This window comes from Hakea prostrata, chromosome 1 (assembly GCF_041222555.1).
Source record: "Hakea prostrata isolate BN-2017 chromosome 1, UWA_Hpros_2, whole genome shotgun sequence".
In the NCBI taxonomy this organism is placed as follows: Eukaryota; Viridiplantae; Streptophyta; class Magnoliopsida; order Proteales; family Proteaceae; genus Hakea; species Hakea prostrata.
The window spans coordinates 57,294,906-57,314,707 of NC_142600.1; the positions used below are offsets into that span (position 1 = coordinate 57,294,906).

At 36.9% G+C, this 19,802-nt stretch overlaps 1 protein-coding gene across 1 annotated transcript; it reads left to right on the top strand.

The window, feature by feature from the left end:
- Nucleotides 1–5,861: 5,861 nt before the first annotated feature.
- On the top strand, nucleotides 5,862–13,222 carry LOC149029176 (uncharacterized). Its single transcript, XM_089140927.1, has 3 exons — nucleotides 5,862–7,379; nucleotides 11,357–11,615; nucleotides 12,240–13,222. The coding sequence occupies exons 1-3, from the start codon at nucleotides 6,103–6,105 to the stop codon at nucleotides 12,417–12,419; spliced, it is 1,716 nt and encodes a 571-aa protein (XP_088997053.1). The 5' UTR covers nucleotides 5,862–6,102; the 3' UTR covers nucleotides 12,420–13,222.
- Nucleotides 13,223–19,802: the final 6,580 nt, after the last annotated feature.

A 19,802-nucleotide genomic window follows, 5' to 3' on the forward strand; every position in this document is an offset into this window, starting at 1 on the left:
TAATTATCACCCTCGACATCAAATGCATGGATTTGGAAACATACAAAACAATCACAAGATTGCAATTCTTAGGCTTAATGGAAGGTCCAACTAATGGGACTGGTGTTAATTAGAAATTTAAACTTTCTGGAGTACGTCTAGCTAGTGGTTGTCCCTTGTCCCCACTCCCTTTCCTTTCCTTTCCTTTCCTTTCCTTTCCTTGTATCTCAAACTTTTAGTGCCTCTAATATTTCTTCATAGAGCTAGCCTAATATGATTCTCACATTGACCAAAAAACTAATCAAAACAGAAAAAGCTTAGTGATTATTAAGGTTAGGTGGGACAAATCCATCTTAAAAACAAATGGAAGTAAGTATATTTGGGTCCTGGTGTTTCTCTTGTCGCTCTCTTCTGAAATAAATGTCTCAAAAACCTGAGCAAATGATACTAATAGTCTTCTAAGTCTCATTTTCAGATATCCAGCCAAGATAATGAGTAGTCCATTTACAACATTTTCTCTCTCATTTGAGGGTACATGCATCTACAGAGACAATTGATGACATTTAGATGGGAGGAGCTTGTCTTGTTTCCATATGCTTTTGAAAAGAGATGACTCAGAGAGGGTGATAGATGATACAAGATAAAAGACACAGATTTGTTGCTTATTCAACACATGAAAAGGAAAGACATACTAGGATAAGAACAAAATATAAATTAATTAATGCCACCAATTCAATTGCATTTTGAGGCCTTTTCCCCAAATAATTGAGGTACTGTTTTTGTCTTCTCTTCATTTCAGATCTATACTCATAACATAATAGATATTAGAAATAAATAAATTTTAAAATTTGTCTTTCTAAGGTTCATTTTGATCAATTTAAGTGTACCTCGACTTCATCATATGGTAGCTTTTTATATATAATCTAAATATAGGGTGTGGGAGAAGAAGTAAGAGTCATTAGTCACATTTTAGATAAGCTTTGTTGTCCGCAAGAGTTGAACCATGACCTCTCCACTGAAAAGTATGGATCTTACCACTCTATCAACTCTGCATTGATACTAAGAAGACATAACAAAATTATAGTTTTTACTTTCAGATCCGTGAAAATGGAGAGAAAGCAATGAGGATTTTCATATGATATTCCTCAACCTAGAAAAAGCCTACGATTGAACCCCAAAAGTTTGGCTAATTGTTTTAGGGAGAGAAGGTATCATAAAATAATAATAATTAGAGATATAAGGGAGTTATATAAATATCTTAACATGATATCATTATATGGTAATGATTAGGGATGTTAATGGGATAACCGAAATCCACTTCTAATTTTCATCCATATTTGTTTAGAGGTATCTGAATCCGTCTATTTACTAATAGAATGCGGATATGGAGACTCTTTCCGTCCGATAAAATTACCCAATTAAATTATTTATTTGGATTTGTTTTCTTATTTTTATAATTTTTTTACTTGAGATATGTGAATATTTTTCTATATCTTCCACTAAATTATACACGGAAGTTGCTAAATTTGTTAAATTTCAAACTTCACCCTCACAAATAAAATGGTAAAGATGTCAAGAGATAGTTGAAAACTTCCATATAATCTGTACTTATACCCATTTAGAAGAATCTATTTAAAAAAATAATTATTCGACTATCATCCGAAAACTAACAGAATACTAAGAGACGTATCGTTTCATATCGAGTATCATATCATCAGGTGATTTTAAGAGACGTAGTATTGTATCGTATTGACTAATTTATTTTAATGTAATCCAATATGTACCCTTAAGGGAGAGATTCAACATAGACACATATCAATCAATATCATATTGTACATTTGTACCATGAGATACTTTAAGCAAAGTACATTTTGCCAGTGCAAAAGCATGAACTAGCTAGGCTACTAGGGCATGGGTTGTCTAGGGGATATCTACTCCTATTTGAAAGTTTTACATGCCATCTTTCTCCAAGTCTCACGAGTAAAGTTGCTCTTTTAATTGCAAGTTTAGACCTATGTAGGTTTCAACTTTAGGAAGCTATGACCAAGAGAAATGTATATTTATAGTGTGCACAATCTTTACCTAGCAAATTGGTCTTTAAAATAGATTCTTCACCTTTTCATTTGTGAAAGGAGAAGTTCTTAAACCCTAATTGAGATCGAAGAACAAGACATGAAAGAAAAATGATGAAGTACAAAGGACAGGCCACCCATAAAGCAAATATACAAAAGAAGCAAGTGATAAAGTAGAAACCCAAAAGCCAAAACATAAAGGAAAAACAAGCAAAAGATGTCCTCCTTTATTGGATGAATTGACAAGAATGACTGAATTGACCTCAAGTCGTCGGATTATCGATTGGCAAAATATCAATATCTTATTACACTATGAGGTCAAGAGTTCGAATATTTTTAGAACCAACGACAAAGTCTTGTCGTATATTTAGATTATACATAAAAGCTACATTGACAGTATATTCGAGGTGCACATAAACTGATTCAAATGAACCTCAAATTCAGGGAAAAAATAATTGCACAGGAAAAATTCCCTATTCTATCCGAATCTAAATTCAAAAGAAGTTTCATTTTTCATGGATTTTCAAGTCAATTTTTTTTCCATTGTACGTGTCTTCAATATTCATGAGGTGCACAAAATTTCACAAGTACCAGTCCAAAAGTATTGGACTGTTAAGAAGCACCATATAAATTAATAAGCTCGTGATAATTGTAAAGATGATTGAGATGGCTCTCTTAAACTATTAGAAAGAATAACGTTAATAAAGATCATCTCATTGGTGTACGAGGGACTTGGTGCAAGAAATACATTTCCATGCCACAAAGTTTGTATTGCATGTTTGAGCATCATCTTTACAATCTATTTAAGAAATTCATCGTCACCCCTTTCTCTTTCAACGACTCTTTTCGTATGATTCAGAATAATTCTAATGGAAAGAAACAATACCAATTAAAATATATCTAATAATTGTTAAGATTCAACGAGATCATAATAATGTTTCTACTCATTGTCTTTACTCTTAAAATTTTTGTAGCTATTAATATTGTCAGATGAAAAGTAGGCTAGATGACTATAACCAAAAAAATAAAATAATAAAATAATAAAATAATTAAAAAAATAAAAAGAAAAGAAAAGAAAAAGAAAAGACTGTGTTTGTTTGCTGGAATAAAAATGTGATGGCAAAAACAAGGGTTGAAAAATTCTTGAATTTTTTTTAATCTTACTTTTTCTTTAAATCTAAAAAGTAAAGATTGTTTAGTTACTTGGGGTGAGAAAGTTAGAGACAAATTTAAGGAAACTAGAGGTGATAAGCTAACTTTCCCACTCCAAGTCTTTTCAAAACTCCACAAAATGTATAGGATTTTATGAAAAAATGTGGAAAGAATAAAATGTGAGGCCTATGATTAATGCTTTTTCACAAAATTCCTTATTTTTCTTTTCTTCTCCTTCACACCATTACACATGGGGCCCACATATTTTATTTCCAACTCCACCTTTGCAAACAAATGCAGCATAAATTGGCTTTGACTGATTTTTTTTTCTCGAAAATAGGTAAATTTTTATATATTAGAAATGTGGGTTTACATAAAGAACAAATTGCACTAACACCCCAAAATGGAGGCCTTAAAGTACTAACACTTCACTTTATGTTTAAAAAGTACAAATACCCCAAAATTAGATTTTCATTAGATATATTTGTTCAATTTGTCACTAAAAACCTTTCAGACACTGTTTATTATAGGGATTTTTTGAATATAAACAATGATTTAACTGTTTTTAGTGATAAATTTGACAAATATATCCAATGAAAATCCAATTTTGGGGTCTCTGTACCTTTTAAATATAAAGTGGGGTGTCAGTTCTTTAAAGCCTCCATTTTGGGGTGTCAGTGCAATTTGCTCTACATAATATAAAGCAGGACAACGACCTAAACCAAAGAAAATTTGAGCTCGGATCTCCTACTTAGGTGTGTTGGTTTTCTACCAATGGAGCCACCCTGCGAGTTTGGCTGATTTGTGAGTCTGGATCCTCTCTCCTGCGCCCATCACTTATCCAAAGGGGGACTATGGGATGCTAGTAATGGGTCCCACTTTTTTAAATTTTTATCATTTTTCTTCGTGTAGATCCCTATAATCTTGTGGTTATAAAGCTGTCAAGGCAAGTCAAGGAGATGACATACACTCTTAATTTGTTTACATACTAGGAGGATCCAGCGAGTTCGGATCCTCACCCCGTCAGGGGAGCACAGACTGCTCCTGGACGGCTTCCCAACCACACAAACAAGTGGGGCCCACAGGTGAAGATTTGATTTTTTTAAAATTTTTTCAAAAAAGTGTTTTTCTATTCCACGTGTCAACACCTGATAGCAACAGGTGGAAAAAGCAGGATGGTTGGTCCGGTCCAATAAACCTTTTTACACGGATCGTCTATCGTTCTCTGCAAGTTGAAGTGAGACGAGGCGCAGAGGTTTTCGAGCGACAGAAACCGTCAGGCACTGAACCCTCTTCAAATGCGCCCTTTCAACTCTAAATTACAACAATACCCTTACCTACAAAAGAAAATTCTCCGCTTTTGACCCTTGGCCCGTATCTGATTTTATTAAAATTACATAGAAACTACATTAACAACTTCTAATTACATTCCCATTCAATTTGCTTGCACTACAAGGCATTGAGTAGAGATATTTTACGTGTGAAGGTAGAGGAGCATGCTCCCCAGGCACTTCTTTACCATATATTTATGAGGGGTCTATCTTTCTCCACCTTATCAATGCTCAGAAATAAACCATATTTCTAAATGTGTGATAAAAAAATATAAAAAACAAAATCCTTTACCTTTATTGGTAGAGAATTTGGACTCCAAACAAATTTAGTCATTTCAATATTCTCCACCAATTAATTGAAAGTCATGATGAACATGGAGAGGTGATGTCCTATTTAATTTCTTCATTCTTTCTTGGAGCCCAAATTTTGACATACTATTAAAAGGTTTAGAAGTTGATATCTTTGAAGGTCAAAGTTGACTTTTTATGTAAATCTAGATAGTTAGGTGAACTACCAATCATAACTAATGTTTGTGTATAAACCCTAACTTTAATATCAAATTGCTATTGCACTCTGCTCAACCTCTAAAACCTAAATTTGTTTTAGCCATTTGATCATAAATAAATGGTTCAAGGAGTCAACATACAATTTATCATTACTTAAACTATGGATGGTCAACATAAATTGAAATTGATGCAGCCATTTTTAAGCCTAGTGATTGATCAAAATTTTTGATTGATGATACCAAGTTGAGATTGGTTGTATAAAACATTAGTCATCATATGAATATATTTTCTAAATAGAATGTCTTTTGATAATACTACGATTTCTTCTCATATATGAGTTTGCAATAGTGAAATGCTTTATCTTACGATCTTACCTATTTCTTTGGAGTCCGGGTAAAGTATAGACGACTGTGTTTCCTTTTACTCCTCTCCACCACATGTTTATTAATACTAAAAAATGACTCTACTCATAAACATATGGTGGAGATGTGTGAGAAAAGCACTGTCCTCCATCCTGATAGAATAAATGAATCCAACCCATTTCTGTAAATGTAAACCCCATATAACCTCGCAAAAATGACCTTCCCTATTATTTAGCATTTAGGTAAGAAATAAAAAATTTCCCCTATTTGTTTTTATTTCTAAGAAATTCATTAAGTTGAAGAGGAAAAAGAAATTTAGGTTTAAGTCCATGGGGAGAGGTGACTGGATCAGAAATTGGAAGTAATGAAGGGTGTTTTTGTTATAAAAAGTAGAAAAAGACCAAAGAGGGGTTTTTCGTATTTGCAAATGCATCCAAGGTCAATTTGGGATTCTCATTTTCTGATCGCAAAATCGAATTCAAAACCAGAAAGGAACACACAGAAATAGCGAGCCAGAAGGAGAGACAGAGGAAGAAACCTAAGTCCGTTACAGATACAAAGAAGAGAAGAACCCCAAGAACACAACAAAGAACAGCAATTTCAAATTGTCAATCAATATTACAGTTAAGCAAAGAAGAAAACAACATCAAGGGCGGAGGACTATCGATTCAGATATCATTTATCTTCATCGTATATGTAATGCATCAGAAGAAATCCGAAGTTCAGATCGGAAAAGAAAGCAGCGGCGTCTCTTCCGATTTCAATCGAAAACCGCCTCTCCTTCCAATCCACCAGAAGCACCTCCATAATCAATTCCAGACCCAATTCTCCTCTTCTTCCTTCCCTCAATCTCCTCCTCCTGCTGCTGACTGCCTCCGTATCCAAATCTCAAACCCTTCTGCTTCCTCACTATGCCCTCAATCTACTACAGCAACGCCACCATCGCCGTCTCCATCTCCAACTGCAACTGCAACGGCAACTGCAACCAAAACGGTAGGAGGAGCCCATCAAAATCAAACCCAGAATGAATCATCCGTCACTAACTCGTCAACCAAGACCCTTCTCTCTACAGCCCATAAGAGACCCATTAATATGAATCATACCCCTTCTGCCCTCTCTCACTCACCCACCTTATCCTCCCTTCACCAACTCCACCACCAAGACAACGATCATCATCATCATCATCATCATCAATCACCCTTTTCGCCTTCAAATCCTGCTTCTTCCCCGCTTTCACCCTGCCCATCTCCTCTGCAAATATCGTTGGCCACCAGAGCTGCCGCCTTCCGCCTTCTCCGCCATTTCCGACACGTCCGCCTCCTCCGTGTCCACCTCCGCCTGCTTCTCCTTTTCTCCTTACCCTCTTTCTATTTCTTCCTCTTTAACCCTCGCCGCTCTTTCTTGCTTGACTTTCTCTCTGCTTGTGCATTTTCTGCGCTTCTCCTTCTCTCCATCAACCTCGCCCTTCCTCGCCTACCATCTCTCCGTCTACTCCTCGCCCGCTCTTTGTCCCTGAAGCTCCCCTCCTACTCTCCTACCTCTGAAAACGCTCGGCCGGTTCTTTGGTCAATTGGCTCGAAGCAGAAATCCGAGAGACGGATCAATTCTGGTTGTGCCGTTCAGGTTTACAGTAATGGGGATGTCTACGAGGGTGAATTTCATAAGGGCAAATGCTCTGGCAGTGGTGTTTATTACTATTACATGAGTGGAAGATACGAGGGTGATTGGGTCGATGAGAAGTATGATGGTTATGGTGTGGAGACTTGGGCGAGAGGGAGTCGATACCGTGGACAGTACAGACAGGGCCTTAGACATGGATTTGGAGTGTACAGGTTCTACACAGGAGACGTTTACGCTGGAGAATGGTCGAATGGGCAGAGTCATGGGTGTGGAGTTCATACCTGTGAGGATGGAAGTCGGTATGTTGGAGAATTCAAATGGGGTGTTAAGCATGGCCTCGGCCACTATCATTTCAGGTAGGATGGAAAAAGATTTTGTTTTCCGTTTCATCAATAGTGGCAATTTGAATTATTCAATTTATTAGTCCATATTCGAATTGAAATTCATTGTATCTGGCCTGTGTTGGTGCTTGAATCTTTGTTTTGTGGATTATAGGGGATATGGTTAATTTCATTCAGGATTCCTGGAGTTGGTTCCCTTTTTGGGGAACTTTTTGCTTGCTAAACCTGGTTTTAGGTATTGTACCCTTGTTTTTGAATTTGCATTCATGGAAACATGGACTCCTTCAGATGTTTACTTTGGGTTGACTACGTGTTAGAATAAATTTGTTTTCTATGGTTATGATTATTGAAAATCTGAACATTGTGTAATTAAGCATTTGAAAAATCCCTCCCTTTTCGTTTATTTGAGTGCTTTTTCCAGTGTGCAGATCTTGTTTGTTTTCTTTTACTTTTTTATTCGTACTTTCTGAAGTTTAATGGTTGATGATCATTTTTTCCTAAAAGAGTTTGGTTCCACTGATTATCTTAAAACTTGAAGATTAGGGTTTACTTGTAATATTGGAACTTCAGGTGACTCAGGGAAGCCTTCCTTAATTCATGTGTGCTAATTTCCTACTCCTGATGAGAAATACCTGAAAACTGGTAAAAGATTCAATTTTCTTGATAATATCAGACCTCAGTTACACGATCTGGTTGGTTGTACGAGCTCAACCTTAGAATGTTTTGTCTTTGGTAGATCTGAGTCAATCCTGGCAATGGTTTGACTTAAATAAAGGTTGTATACTGTACTTTCCTGGTTGCTGGTGGGACTATTGATTGTCTTAGTTTCCTCTCCCTGCCTAGAATATTGAAATTATTCGCTGGAAAATTAGCTTTGTATCCGTCACTATGTAAATCATATCATTGACCTCTGACCATTAAGTCTGTTGCATATTTCTATATGAAGCTTCGGTCGGAGTGATGGTGGTTGAATTGCCTCCTTGAGACAATTCCAGTTAAGTAAGTCATATGAAGAATAGAGCTAAACCAATTTAACTGTTAAATGGCCAACATATGCCAATTCTTGATATCTTCCATTAAAGTTTCTTAGGGAATATCAATAATTCCTTTTGCTTCTTCGTTGGAATCCAGCCAAAGTATTGTTTCATGAGCTGGTTCCTCTTGTAGAGCTTTGCTAAGACATTTTAGTCCATTAGTGTTTTGGAAAGAAGCTTTGAAGTTGGCAGTTTAAGGTACCCTCCCATATTTATTGTTCAACACCTTTTCCCATCCAATCTTGTCTTGAGGAGCTCAGTTCCTTCTGAGGATTTTGATCAGTCCTTTATTGTCAGAAATGCAACTTGGATTTGATGGTAGCTGGATGATGAAAATATTCTCCTTCTATGACTGATTGGACATGGATATTATTGGCTAGCATCATGTGAAGGTTGTTTATGTGGGAGACCGAGGGGAGAAATAAGATTGCTCAAGTCAAGGCCATGAAAATAATTTTTTTCATGTCTTAACTCTTTGTGCTATTCGATCTTTAGAGAGGTACCTGAAAATTGATTGCACTTTAGCATTTTTCTGCAGCGAAAGCCTTCTATCAAGCTATAACTGCATTTGTATTTAAACTCATATATAAGGAAATGTTTTCTTTAGTTTGTCTAGGTCTCATTTTATGTGAACTAATCGGAATCTTTTGTTTTCCACTTTGTATACATCGTGTGCTAATTGAAAAGTCAAAGGTCCCTAATTGACCACCATTTCTTCTTGTTTTTGAAAGACTTTGAGAATCCCTTATAATGTACAATCCGGATTTTGTCATGCTGCAATGTGCCCAGTAGATGCTATAGGGGATTAATTGCTCGTACCACCTTGTTAAGATCCTATCTTCAGGCTTCAACTTATCCCCCTCTGGAAAAGAAAAGGCCATCTTTAACACTTAATAATTTACTAAAACCTTCTGTTGATCACTAAGGAAGAAGATTCAACAAAACTATCTTAATTGTTTTAAAAGGTCAAATAATCTGTCAGTTATTTCCTTTTTGAAGTTTTGATGCTCCAGTTTTGACAAGAATGGGCTGTGATATGGCAAATTCATGGCTAAGGCAGTAGTCATAGAGATTCTCTTTTTATTTTACTAAATTGTATATATCCCTTTTTACAATGCCAATGTAATAATGCTTGCGAACCCCAGAAATATACCTTACATGATTTGAGTTTTTTTCTCAACTACCAACATTAGGATGGTTACTGTTTTGTTTTTTGTTTTTTTTGTTTTTTTTTTTTTTTTTGGGGGGGGGGGGGGTGGTGGTGGTGGTGGAATTTCCTATGCAGCCTTGCTCCAGCAATTTATGCTGAGTGCCTGTTTCGATGCCTTGACCACAGGCTATGAATGTGATCCACCAACCTTTGCACCGAGGCCTGCCCATTTAAAAAACAAGGCTTTTTATATTAAATAACTAGTGGATTTACATTTTAGCCAGCCAAAGAAGGCATTATGAACTTACTACATGAAGTTTACTCAATATTCTAAAGCATCAGATAGCTTTCTTCTTATTACTAAATGGTGCTTGAGCGCTGACGCAGCTTTTTGGCATTCACAAAGGAAGAAAAGCCTTAGCCCTATATAAAAGCGTGCAAGGCCTATTTATTGTCTTGTTTAAGGTAGAGCTCAAGGCACAGAAGACCAGACTTTTTCCCAATACTCAAAGCAGATAGAGTATAGGCATGACTACTCATTAAGACTTGCTTTTTCTTTTTGATTCTTAATAGAGAGGGTCTCCCCTCCCTGTCTGTATGAGGAACTTGGCTGATTTAGAGAGCACACTATTTAATCCCAGTAAATATTTTTTTTTCTTTATCTCTGTGATGAGTGTGGGTGGGTGTTTATGCGTCATGGGTTGAAAGCATCTGAGTTGATAAATGCTAGGCGATAAAATCACAGCAATTTTTCATATGTTTGCTAATCATATATATACATAAATTTACTTCTCTTAGTTTAGCTTAAATTTTTGTTAAAGCTAGTTGAACCAAAAAATAAATGGCCACAACTTCCTCTTCCCCCACTGACAGGTCATTTATATTAACAACAAGAAGTGAGGTTTACAACATAAAGCAGAAATCAAGAGAGAAGAATTTATGAAAAATAACACCCCACTCAAAAGGATTCTCCCCCATCTTTGACCTGCCATCAACAAGGGAGAGCACCTTTGTGAAAACAAGACCAGTTAAAGGCTTTTTCACTTCTCTATACTGAAGTCTTCCTGAAGCGTCGTTAGTCATCTCTTGTAAGATATTTAGAGGCCAATTTTTGACCTGTTGCGATGATTGATACTTGGCTGCTGTTCTTGCTAGGAAGTCCACTACTGTATTTGCTTCTTTAAAGCATTGACTTATCTTTTCAGGATATGCTTTAGAAGTATTCCTTCAGTTTTCTCCATCTCTGTAGAACCAATCATGGCAGACAGTTGTGTTGCACCAACTATACAAGGGTAGCTGAATAACTCACAATCCTTCAATTGCAGCTCTTTTGCCATTTGTACACAATAAAGGTTTCAAATTCCACAAAGATACTCCTTTTGATTCCCAAGAAGTTCCTGTAGTGAACAACACTTTGCACCCTATCCTCTTTAATGATGGCAGCAGCCCCAAACTCCTATCGATGATTAGTTTCACATGGCAATTACTTGGTTTCATCCGACATACTTCCTTGCACATGACTGGTTTTCCAGGATAAACTAAAATCCCCACCTGTCTAAACCTTAGCAGATCAGCTTGTGAGAGATTTTAACCCTCCTGTAGCTTACTTGCATATGCCATTTCTTTCATAACCACCTTCGCCAACAGCCTTCTAGGCCACAACTTCCTTACATGTGATGTAAAAGTGAAATTCTCTTATTCGGGGCGTGCCATCCCTTTGCATGTGGTTCGGATATATTAGGTGCAAGAAATATCCACATTTTTTTATTTGAAAACCATTTTTGACGTATGCTTGTTTTGAAATGCAGAAATGGAGACACCTATGCTGGAGAATATTTTGCAGACAAGATGCATGGGTTTGGAGTCTATCGGTTTGCAAATGGTCACCGGTATGAAGGAGCCTGGCATGAGGGACGGAGACAAGGGCTTGGAATGTATACATTCAGGAATGGGGAGACACAACCTGGACACTGGCAAAATGGTTTGCTTGATATTCCAAGTACACAGAACACCCATCCTGGATCTCCCATTGCTGTGAACCATTCCAAAGTATTGAATTCTGTCCAGGTAACTCCACTTACCATCTCTTCTGAATGTGATACATCCATTTCAAGTGTTATAAAGAAATCAGATGATGTAGTTTACAATTTTAAATACAAAATTATAATTACAGCACCCATTGAGCTTAGCGATATCGTATTATATCACTGGGGATGAATGTAGTGGTGCTGGTACCAAACTGGCTTGGTTGACCTGGGAAAAGCTTCTTGGTGATCAATTTTGACATAAAACTGATGAAATTGACCACCAGGCTAGTTGTGTTGGGACATACCAAGGCAACTTGACAATACCCACAAGGCTTGAGGCTCTTGCCTTGGGGCTGAAGGTGAGCAAGTAGCTCAGAAGTCGGAAGCGTAGGCATCACCACGTTGACAATTTTGGTGTTGTACCAATTTATCCATTCTGTTTGAACATCTCACTTGATTTTGAGTTCAATATCCCTTCGGTTATGATCAATACTATTGACAATCAAGAAACAGGCAACTATTTGTTTATGATCATGACCCACATTTGCTCAGATGAGATGGTAAATGTTTGTCTCTACCAAGACACATGAAAAACTTGATAACTGGAAAACTGGACCATGAAAGTAAACTAAAAGTAAGGAATTTTATTGGATTTGCTCAACAGGAAGCACGAAGAGCTGCAGAGAAAGCATATGATGTCGCCAGAGTTGATGATAGAGTGAACAAAGCTGTAGCTGCTGCCAATAAAGCAGCCAATGCAGCACGAGTTGCAGCTGTGAAGGCTGTGCAAAAGCGAATGCATCACGACAGCGGCAATGATGATGTACCAATCCCAATTGTGTGACTGCTAATAACCTGCTCGCCATCATTATTCTCCTATTCAGAATTGATAAGACACAAAAGAGAGCAAATCAGGGGATAATGGAATATCATCGAACCGAAGTCTCTCTCTGTTGCCTTTTCATTTATTTTGTCATTTCCTTTCTTCTTCCCTGCATCCTCTTTCCCTTTTTGTGTAAGAGGATGCAACATCGAGTTAACCGATCAGAACCACATACAGTCAAGCCGACTGGTTTGAGGCATCGGTCAGATTTACCTTTTGCATCGATGTAATATGTATATAGGATGGATGAGTTAAGAGGTTTGAGTGAAGATCTGGCATTTGCCAGGTTCTTGTAGGTGAGGTTCCTTAATATTTTTTGCTTCTTTTGTTCTTTACATGTAAAGTGTAGCTGGTTGTAATTCAAGTGCCAAGGCTTTGGGGTAAATAAAACTTCAGCCCTGGCATTTTGTTGTATGTGAACTATGGGTTTTGTACAAGAGGTCAGGGGTGCTGGCGACATTACACTTCCACACCCCTTCTTTATAATGGTAATGGTTTTCTTTCTTTCTTTCCCCTCCTTTGCCTGCAAACAAGAAACAAAACGTGCACTTTTAGCACAAGTATTCTCTCCGATGCATTTAACAATTATTGAGGTCTTTGAATGAGTCCAGTGAATGTTCACATGTGTGACTGTACACCTCTAGTGAAGCCTCTCACCTGCCGTGAAATCCCCCTACATTGCCTTTTCATGTTGACCTCTTAGCTTTGAGGAGATCATTTATGTGCCAAAATTATCTCCTGCTAGACCTGCTGCTGGCTTCAGGGTGGATGCTCAATGGGTTCCAACATCTGGAGAAGATATACAGAACAAATCAAATGATTTTAGATTTGGTGTCGGGCAAAACCTTGAGCAACTACATTAATCTATGAGGTCTACTCTTATCTATTTTACTGGAATATCAATTCTGGACAAGGAGTCTGCCGGCCACTCTATTAGCATCTTGGAACTGACTTAAAAACACAAGATCCAGAGGAGAGCTCAAGATTATAGATACCCCCACAAATGAGAATTCATTTCATGATGCGTTAGTTGCAAAAAATTGATATGCTGTACCATTTGTACCGAATTGGATTCAATAATAAGGTTATGGATTCTTAGTTTAGGAGCTTGAAGTAGACGTGCTCTAATGGCGCAAGCTGTAGTTAACAAAAAAAAAAGAAAAAAAAAGAGGAATTATAGGAATGCCCGGAGAGAAGCCTGAGATGGAATTTCCTTTATCATCGTGGATGATTACACTAGTGTCATTGCTTAGACTCTGGAATTCATGAAGCATCACAGTTTGCCTGGACAAAATCATTTGGAGAGGGAGTCCAAACAACGTTATTTCTATCAATACGATTAGAGGAATTCAAATGGATAACACTCTTGTTAGGTTAGGTTTTAAGCACAAGATTTGACTCTAAATTGGTGGTGGATATTCTTAATGAGACTTTTCAAGGGCCTTGGAAGTGTCAAGCTATAAAGGGGGAATTTTGGAAGAGGCTGCTTTGTTAATAAAGGTAGAGTTTAGGCATGTGTGGAAGGAACAGAATCAGCCAAAAAATTACATGTCAATGGAGAATCCTAATATTCCTTGTATGCCACTTGGCAGTTTTTCTTATTGGTCTTCAATATTGTATTTTGTCTATAAATAGCAGTAAAGTAACCTTCAGATTTAAGGTTGAATCTAAAGATTTATCACATGGTATCATTGAGCCGGTTTGGTCTACTTGGGTTCTTCTGACCAGTCTTTGGTTTTTATTGGCTTTTCGGTTTCTTTTATGCTTTTCTTACTTTTGTTGTGATTTCAGGAATTGGTTTCGAGGTTTGCCGTTCTCTGTATTTCAAGGGTTTGGTTTCTTGCGACAGCTTGTTGCAGTCTTTCATGGCAATGGATTCTTCTTCCTCCAATGTTTCATCGTCTTCTCTCCCGTTGTCCGCTGTTCATCACTTCTTGCCTATCAAGTTATCTTCATCTAATTACATAGTTTGGAGATCTCAGTTTCTTCCTCTCTTTTGCACAGTTCAGGTTTGATGAGTTTGGTTGATGGCTCCTCTGTTCCTCCATCAGAAATTAGTCCTAATTGTACTGATGCTTCCTCTGTGAATCCTGCATGGCTTGGCATTGACAGGATCATACATTGTTGAGTTAGATTCTTTCTTCTCTAACAGAGGATGTCCACGCTCAAGTTGTAGGTATTTCTTCTTCCTCTGCGGTTTGGAGTTTTCTTGCAACTACTTATGCATCTCACTCTCAAGCACACGTCATGCAACTTCGTTTATCTCTTCATAATTTGAAGAAAGGTTCTGATTCAATGGAGGTATATTTGCTTCGTCTCAAGAGAATTTTTGATGAATTGGCTCTTGTTGGTAAACCTGTGCCTGAGGATGAAATGGTTTTGTTTACCCTTGGAGGACTTGGTTCTGAATATTCTTCGTTTGTGACCTTTGTCACCACTTGCGAGTCTCCTGTTCGTATGAGAGACCTTCATGGTCTTCTACTCAGTGAAGAAATACTAGAAATCCTTCTATCATACAAGAATTAACAAATGTTGATGTACATGATTTTGCATCTACCACTGCAGTTGCCTCTTCATCTTGTTCTTCTTCTGTTAGGTCATCTTCTGGTGGTCATGGTTCTTTTCGAGGTGGTCATTCAGGTGGTTTTAAAGGCCGCTCTGGTGCTTTTCGTGGTGCTGGATATTATCAGAATATTAACCGTGGAGTCCAATTTGAGAGAAATTTTGGGAATATTTGTTAGATTTGTGGCCGCAGTGGTCATTTTGCTCATAATTGTTTTTAGTGAGTTCCTCCTTCTTCTCCTATGCCTCAGGCTCATTGCACCATTTCTGCTTCTCATTCTTATGGTTGGTTTCCAGATACAGGGGCTATACATCACATGACTCCTTACTTAGGTGCAATTCAGTCTGCTTTTGAACATGATGGCTCCTCTTTTGCTTGTATTGACAATGGAACAGGTTTGAGGATTAATCACTCTGGTTCTTCTACAATTCCATGTTTTGGTGGTTCTTTCTTTCTTAACAAGATGATTCATGTTCCTTCGTTACATTACAATCTTTTGTCAGTTTGTCAACTTGCTGAAGATAATTTTGTTTTCTTTGAATTTCATGCTGATTGGTTCTGCATTAAGGATCAATCATCGGGGAGTATTTTGCACACAAGACCGGTTGAAGGTGGTCTCTATCATATGAATTTTTCTTCTATAGATGCATGCACTGCTCTCTCTGCTATTCGAGCATCAACCTCTGTTTGGCATGCTTTGACCGCGTCTAATTCTGTAGTTAAGTGAATTTTACAGCAACCTAAGCTTCCTCTAGTTTCTAATTGTAGTTCATCTGTTAATGCTACTATTTGTCATTATTGTCAACTTGGTAAAGCTCATCAACTACCTTTTGCTGTTTCTTTTTCTACTACATCTGCTCCTTTACAATTGGTTCATTTGGACTTGTGGGGGCTTTCACCAATTTTATCTGTTACTGGACATAGATAGTATGTACTTTTCATTGATGACTTTACATGATATAGATGGATTTATAGCTTGGCAAGTAAATCTGATGCTCTGACTGTTTTCAATTGTTTAAATCTCTTAACACTTCCATTAAGAGTTTTCAATCTGATTGGGGTGGTGAGTATAGAAGTTTCTCTTGTTTCTTATTCTCTTGTGGTATTCACCAACGTTTATCTTGTCCTCATACCTTTGCTCAAAACGGAGTTACTGAAAGAAAACATAGGCACATCACTAATATGGTACTTTCTTTACTAGCTCATAGTGGTCTATCATTTGAGTTTTGAGCTGATGCTTTTATGACTGCTATTTATATAATCAATTGATTACCTACTGTTGCTTTACATCATCAATATCCTTATGAATGATTGTTTGGTACCTTACCTGATTACTCACAATTCAAAATATTTCGTTGTACTTGTTATCCCTTGCTTCGGCCTTTTAATACTCACAAGTTTAGTTTATGTACTGCTAAGTGCTTATTTCTTGGTTATAGTCTTAATCATAAGGGATTTCGATGTTTTAATCTTGATACTAGAAAAGTTATTGTTTCCAGGAATGTTACATTTGATGAATTTCAATTTCCTGGTTTGACTTCTTCTTTTACTTCCTCTGTTTCCTGTTCTGATTTTTATCTTGCTTTTCCTCCTTTTGAGTATTTTCCATCCTCTAATGTCTCCTTTCATTCATCTCCTATTAAAGCTTCCTGTGGAACTTCTTCTTCCACAGTTTTACCTGTGCAGCCCTCTCCTCTTACTGTTTCTCTTCCACCTAGTTCTGTTGTTCCTATTAGTGATGTTTCTATTATACCACCTATGAATGGATCATCACCTAATACTCCTGAGGATATGTTGCATAGCCGTTGCCTAATATCTCTATTGCCTTAGTCTGGGACAGCAATTGAGTTACCTACGAATGGAGAAGCACATGTATTGCATAGCAATGGGCCAATTGATGTGTTGTCTGCCAATGGGCCGACTTTTGTATTGGATAACAATGGATCTGCTTTTTCTAATTTTATGATTAATACAAATGGGCCACCTTCACATATATCAGATGGGTCACTTTCCGTTTTATAGACTCACACTAAAATGCAAGTTAATGGGCCTATTTCTCCTACTCATGCATCTATGGCTATTGGTGGCGGTTTGGGTCCATCTCATCCTATGATTACTAGTAGTATGGATGGTACCCATGTTCCTCGTGTCCCTTATGGTCTTTGCACTACGAAATATCCACTGCCTATGGCTCTTCTATCGTCTCTTGATACTGAGCCAAGTTGTTAGTCACAGGCTGTTAAGCAACATGAGTGGAGGTGTGCCATGGATATTGAATTTAACGCTTTACTTGGTAATGGCACATGGGACCTTATCCCATTACTTTCTAATCGCCGCCCTATTGGCTATAAATGGGTTTATAAAATAAAGCGAACATCTGATGGTAGTGTTGAGCGATACAAGGCGTGGTTGGTTGCTAAAGGTTTTGCTCAAGAATATGGGGTTGATTATTCTAAGATATTTAGTCCCATTGTTAAAACAACTACCATACGTTTACTTCTTTCTTTGGCTGGTTCACGTGATTGGGTCATTCGTCAACTTGATGTTACTAATGCTTTCTTGCATATGTATATATATATATATACACAACCTATTGGGTATGTCAATTCTCAATATGCTGGTTATGTATGCAAGTTGAAGAAATCATTGTATGGACTGAAACAGGCCTTGCGGGCCTGGTTTCATTGTCTCAACTCCTTTTTGGAACTGCTGGGTTTTTGTGGATCCAATACCGATTCATCTCTCTTTTATCGAATTGATTCATTTGGCCCTTTTTACATTTGATATATGTAGATGATATTTTAATATTGGGCCCCTCTAGTGTTGCTGTTGATACTTTTTTGGCCCAGCTTGCTAAGGAGTTTGCAATTAAGGGCTTGGGTCCAGCCTGCTATTTTCTTGGTGTTGATCTTACACCAAATAAAGGAGACACTTATTCAAAGTTGTAATAATTATAGAGGCATTAAATTGATGAGCCATACGATGAAATTATGGGAGAGAATAATTGAAACCCATTTGAGACACTTAACTACAGTTACGGAGAACCAATTTGGGTTTATGCCGGGAAGATCTACAACGGAGGCTATTTACTTAATTAGGAGACTTATGGAAATGTATAGCGAATGTAGGAAAGACCTTCATATGGTATTTATTGACCTAGAAAAAACTTATGATAGAGTCCCTAGAGCGTTAATTTGGCAAGTAATAGAGAAAAGAAGTGTTGCAAGTAAATATGTAAATATAGTTAAGGATATGTATGATGGGATGGTTCAGTGACTAGTGTTAGAACAGTGGGGGTACAAAATAATGAATTCCCGACAACAGTTGGGCTACATCAAGGGTCAACTTTAAGCCCATATCTATTTGCACTGGTAATGGATGAATTAACCAAAGACATTCAAGATGAGGTCCCCTGGTGTATGCTTTTTGCGGATGATATTGTGTTGATTGATGAGACCCAAGTGGGGATTAATACAAAATTAGAATCATGGAGAGTAGCTTTGGAATCAAAAGGCTTTAAACTTAGTAGATCGAAGACAGAATATCTAGTTTGTAACTTTAGTCATGATCGGGCAGATGATGAGGTGGTGATACTTGATGATAAAGAGATTCCTCAGAGTGATTGTTTTAGGTACCTAGGTTCAATCATAAGTAAAAGAGGTGATTTAGAGGATGAGGTTTCCCAAAGAATTAAAATAGGGTGGATGAAGTGGAGAGGTGTGTCCGGGGTCTTATGTGATCGGCGTATTCCATTAAAGCTTAAAGGAAAATTTTATAGGACCGTTGTTCGACCAGCTATGATGTAAAATGTAGAGTGTTGGGCTGTTAAAAAGAATCATATAGATAAACTCAGTGTAGCAGAAATGAGGATGCTAAGGTTCTTTTTGGTATCAATTCTCATTGTCTATTATGACTATTTAAAAGAAATAAGTATAAGAATCCATTATTGGTCAAGAATAACAAATGGTTTGGTGACATTTGTCGACAATAAATTATGGAATGAAAAATAAGTTTGGTATGTCAAAATGAAAATTTTCTAGAAATTAATAATGAAAATTAATAAATAAAAAATCCTATTAATCTTAATATTAACAATTAACTAATTAAAAAAAAATGCATCAAATAAAATATTAGCTTAACAATATTCATATAAACTATAAGTTTTCTAATAAAACAATCATACTTACTACAATATCAATGTAATGTCTACTAAAATTAAAATTACATCAAGCACTTATAAAGAAAATAAGTATCAATACATTCATCATCTATCCTAATAAGCTTCCATGATTTGTTTTACAATTTCCTTTCGATACGTTTCCCATCATAATTGTTCTATGCGGCCTACCACATCGGCAATGTCCAAGACCTCATCATCGGCAATGGGTACCAAACTAGAATTGATGCATTTCTTTGTTGCTTCCTTTTCTTTTTCTTTGACAACTCACTTGGCAATTCATCATCACTTGAGTCATCAATATCCAAGTCTGCAGCATTGTTAGAAGCAGATCCCATCTTTGATGGTGGTTCATTTTCACTTGTGCAAATGGTACCACTCCTATCAGCAACAAATCCTTGAAATAATTCTTTTAGCTGTTCTTCATATTGTAAAGGACCATTCTTGAACTGCTTTCCTTGGGGATATTTCTGTAATTTTATTAACATAAAATAATTATCTAAAAGTAATTTTAGATAGAATGGAATAAATACAAAAAAGGAGAGCGAATTTGAATAAATAGAATGGAATAACTTGAAAGTTTGAGTTTGGTAGAAGCCAGTGG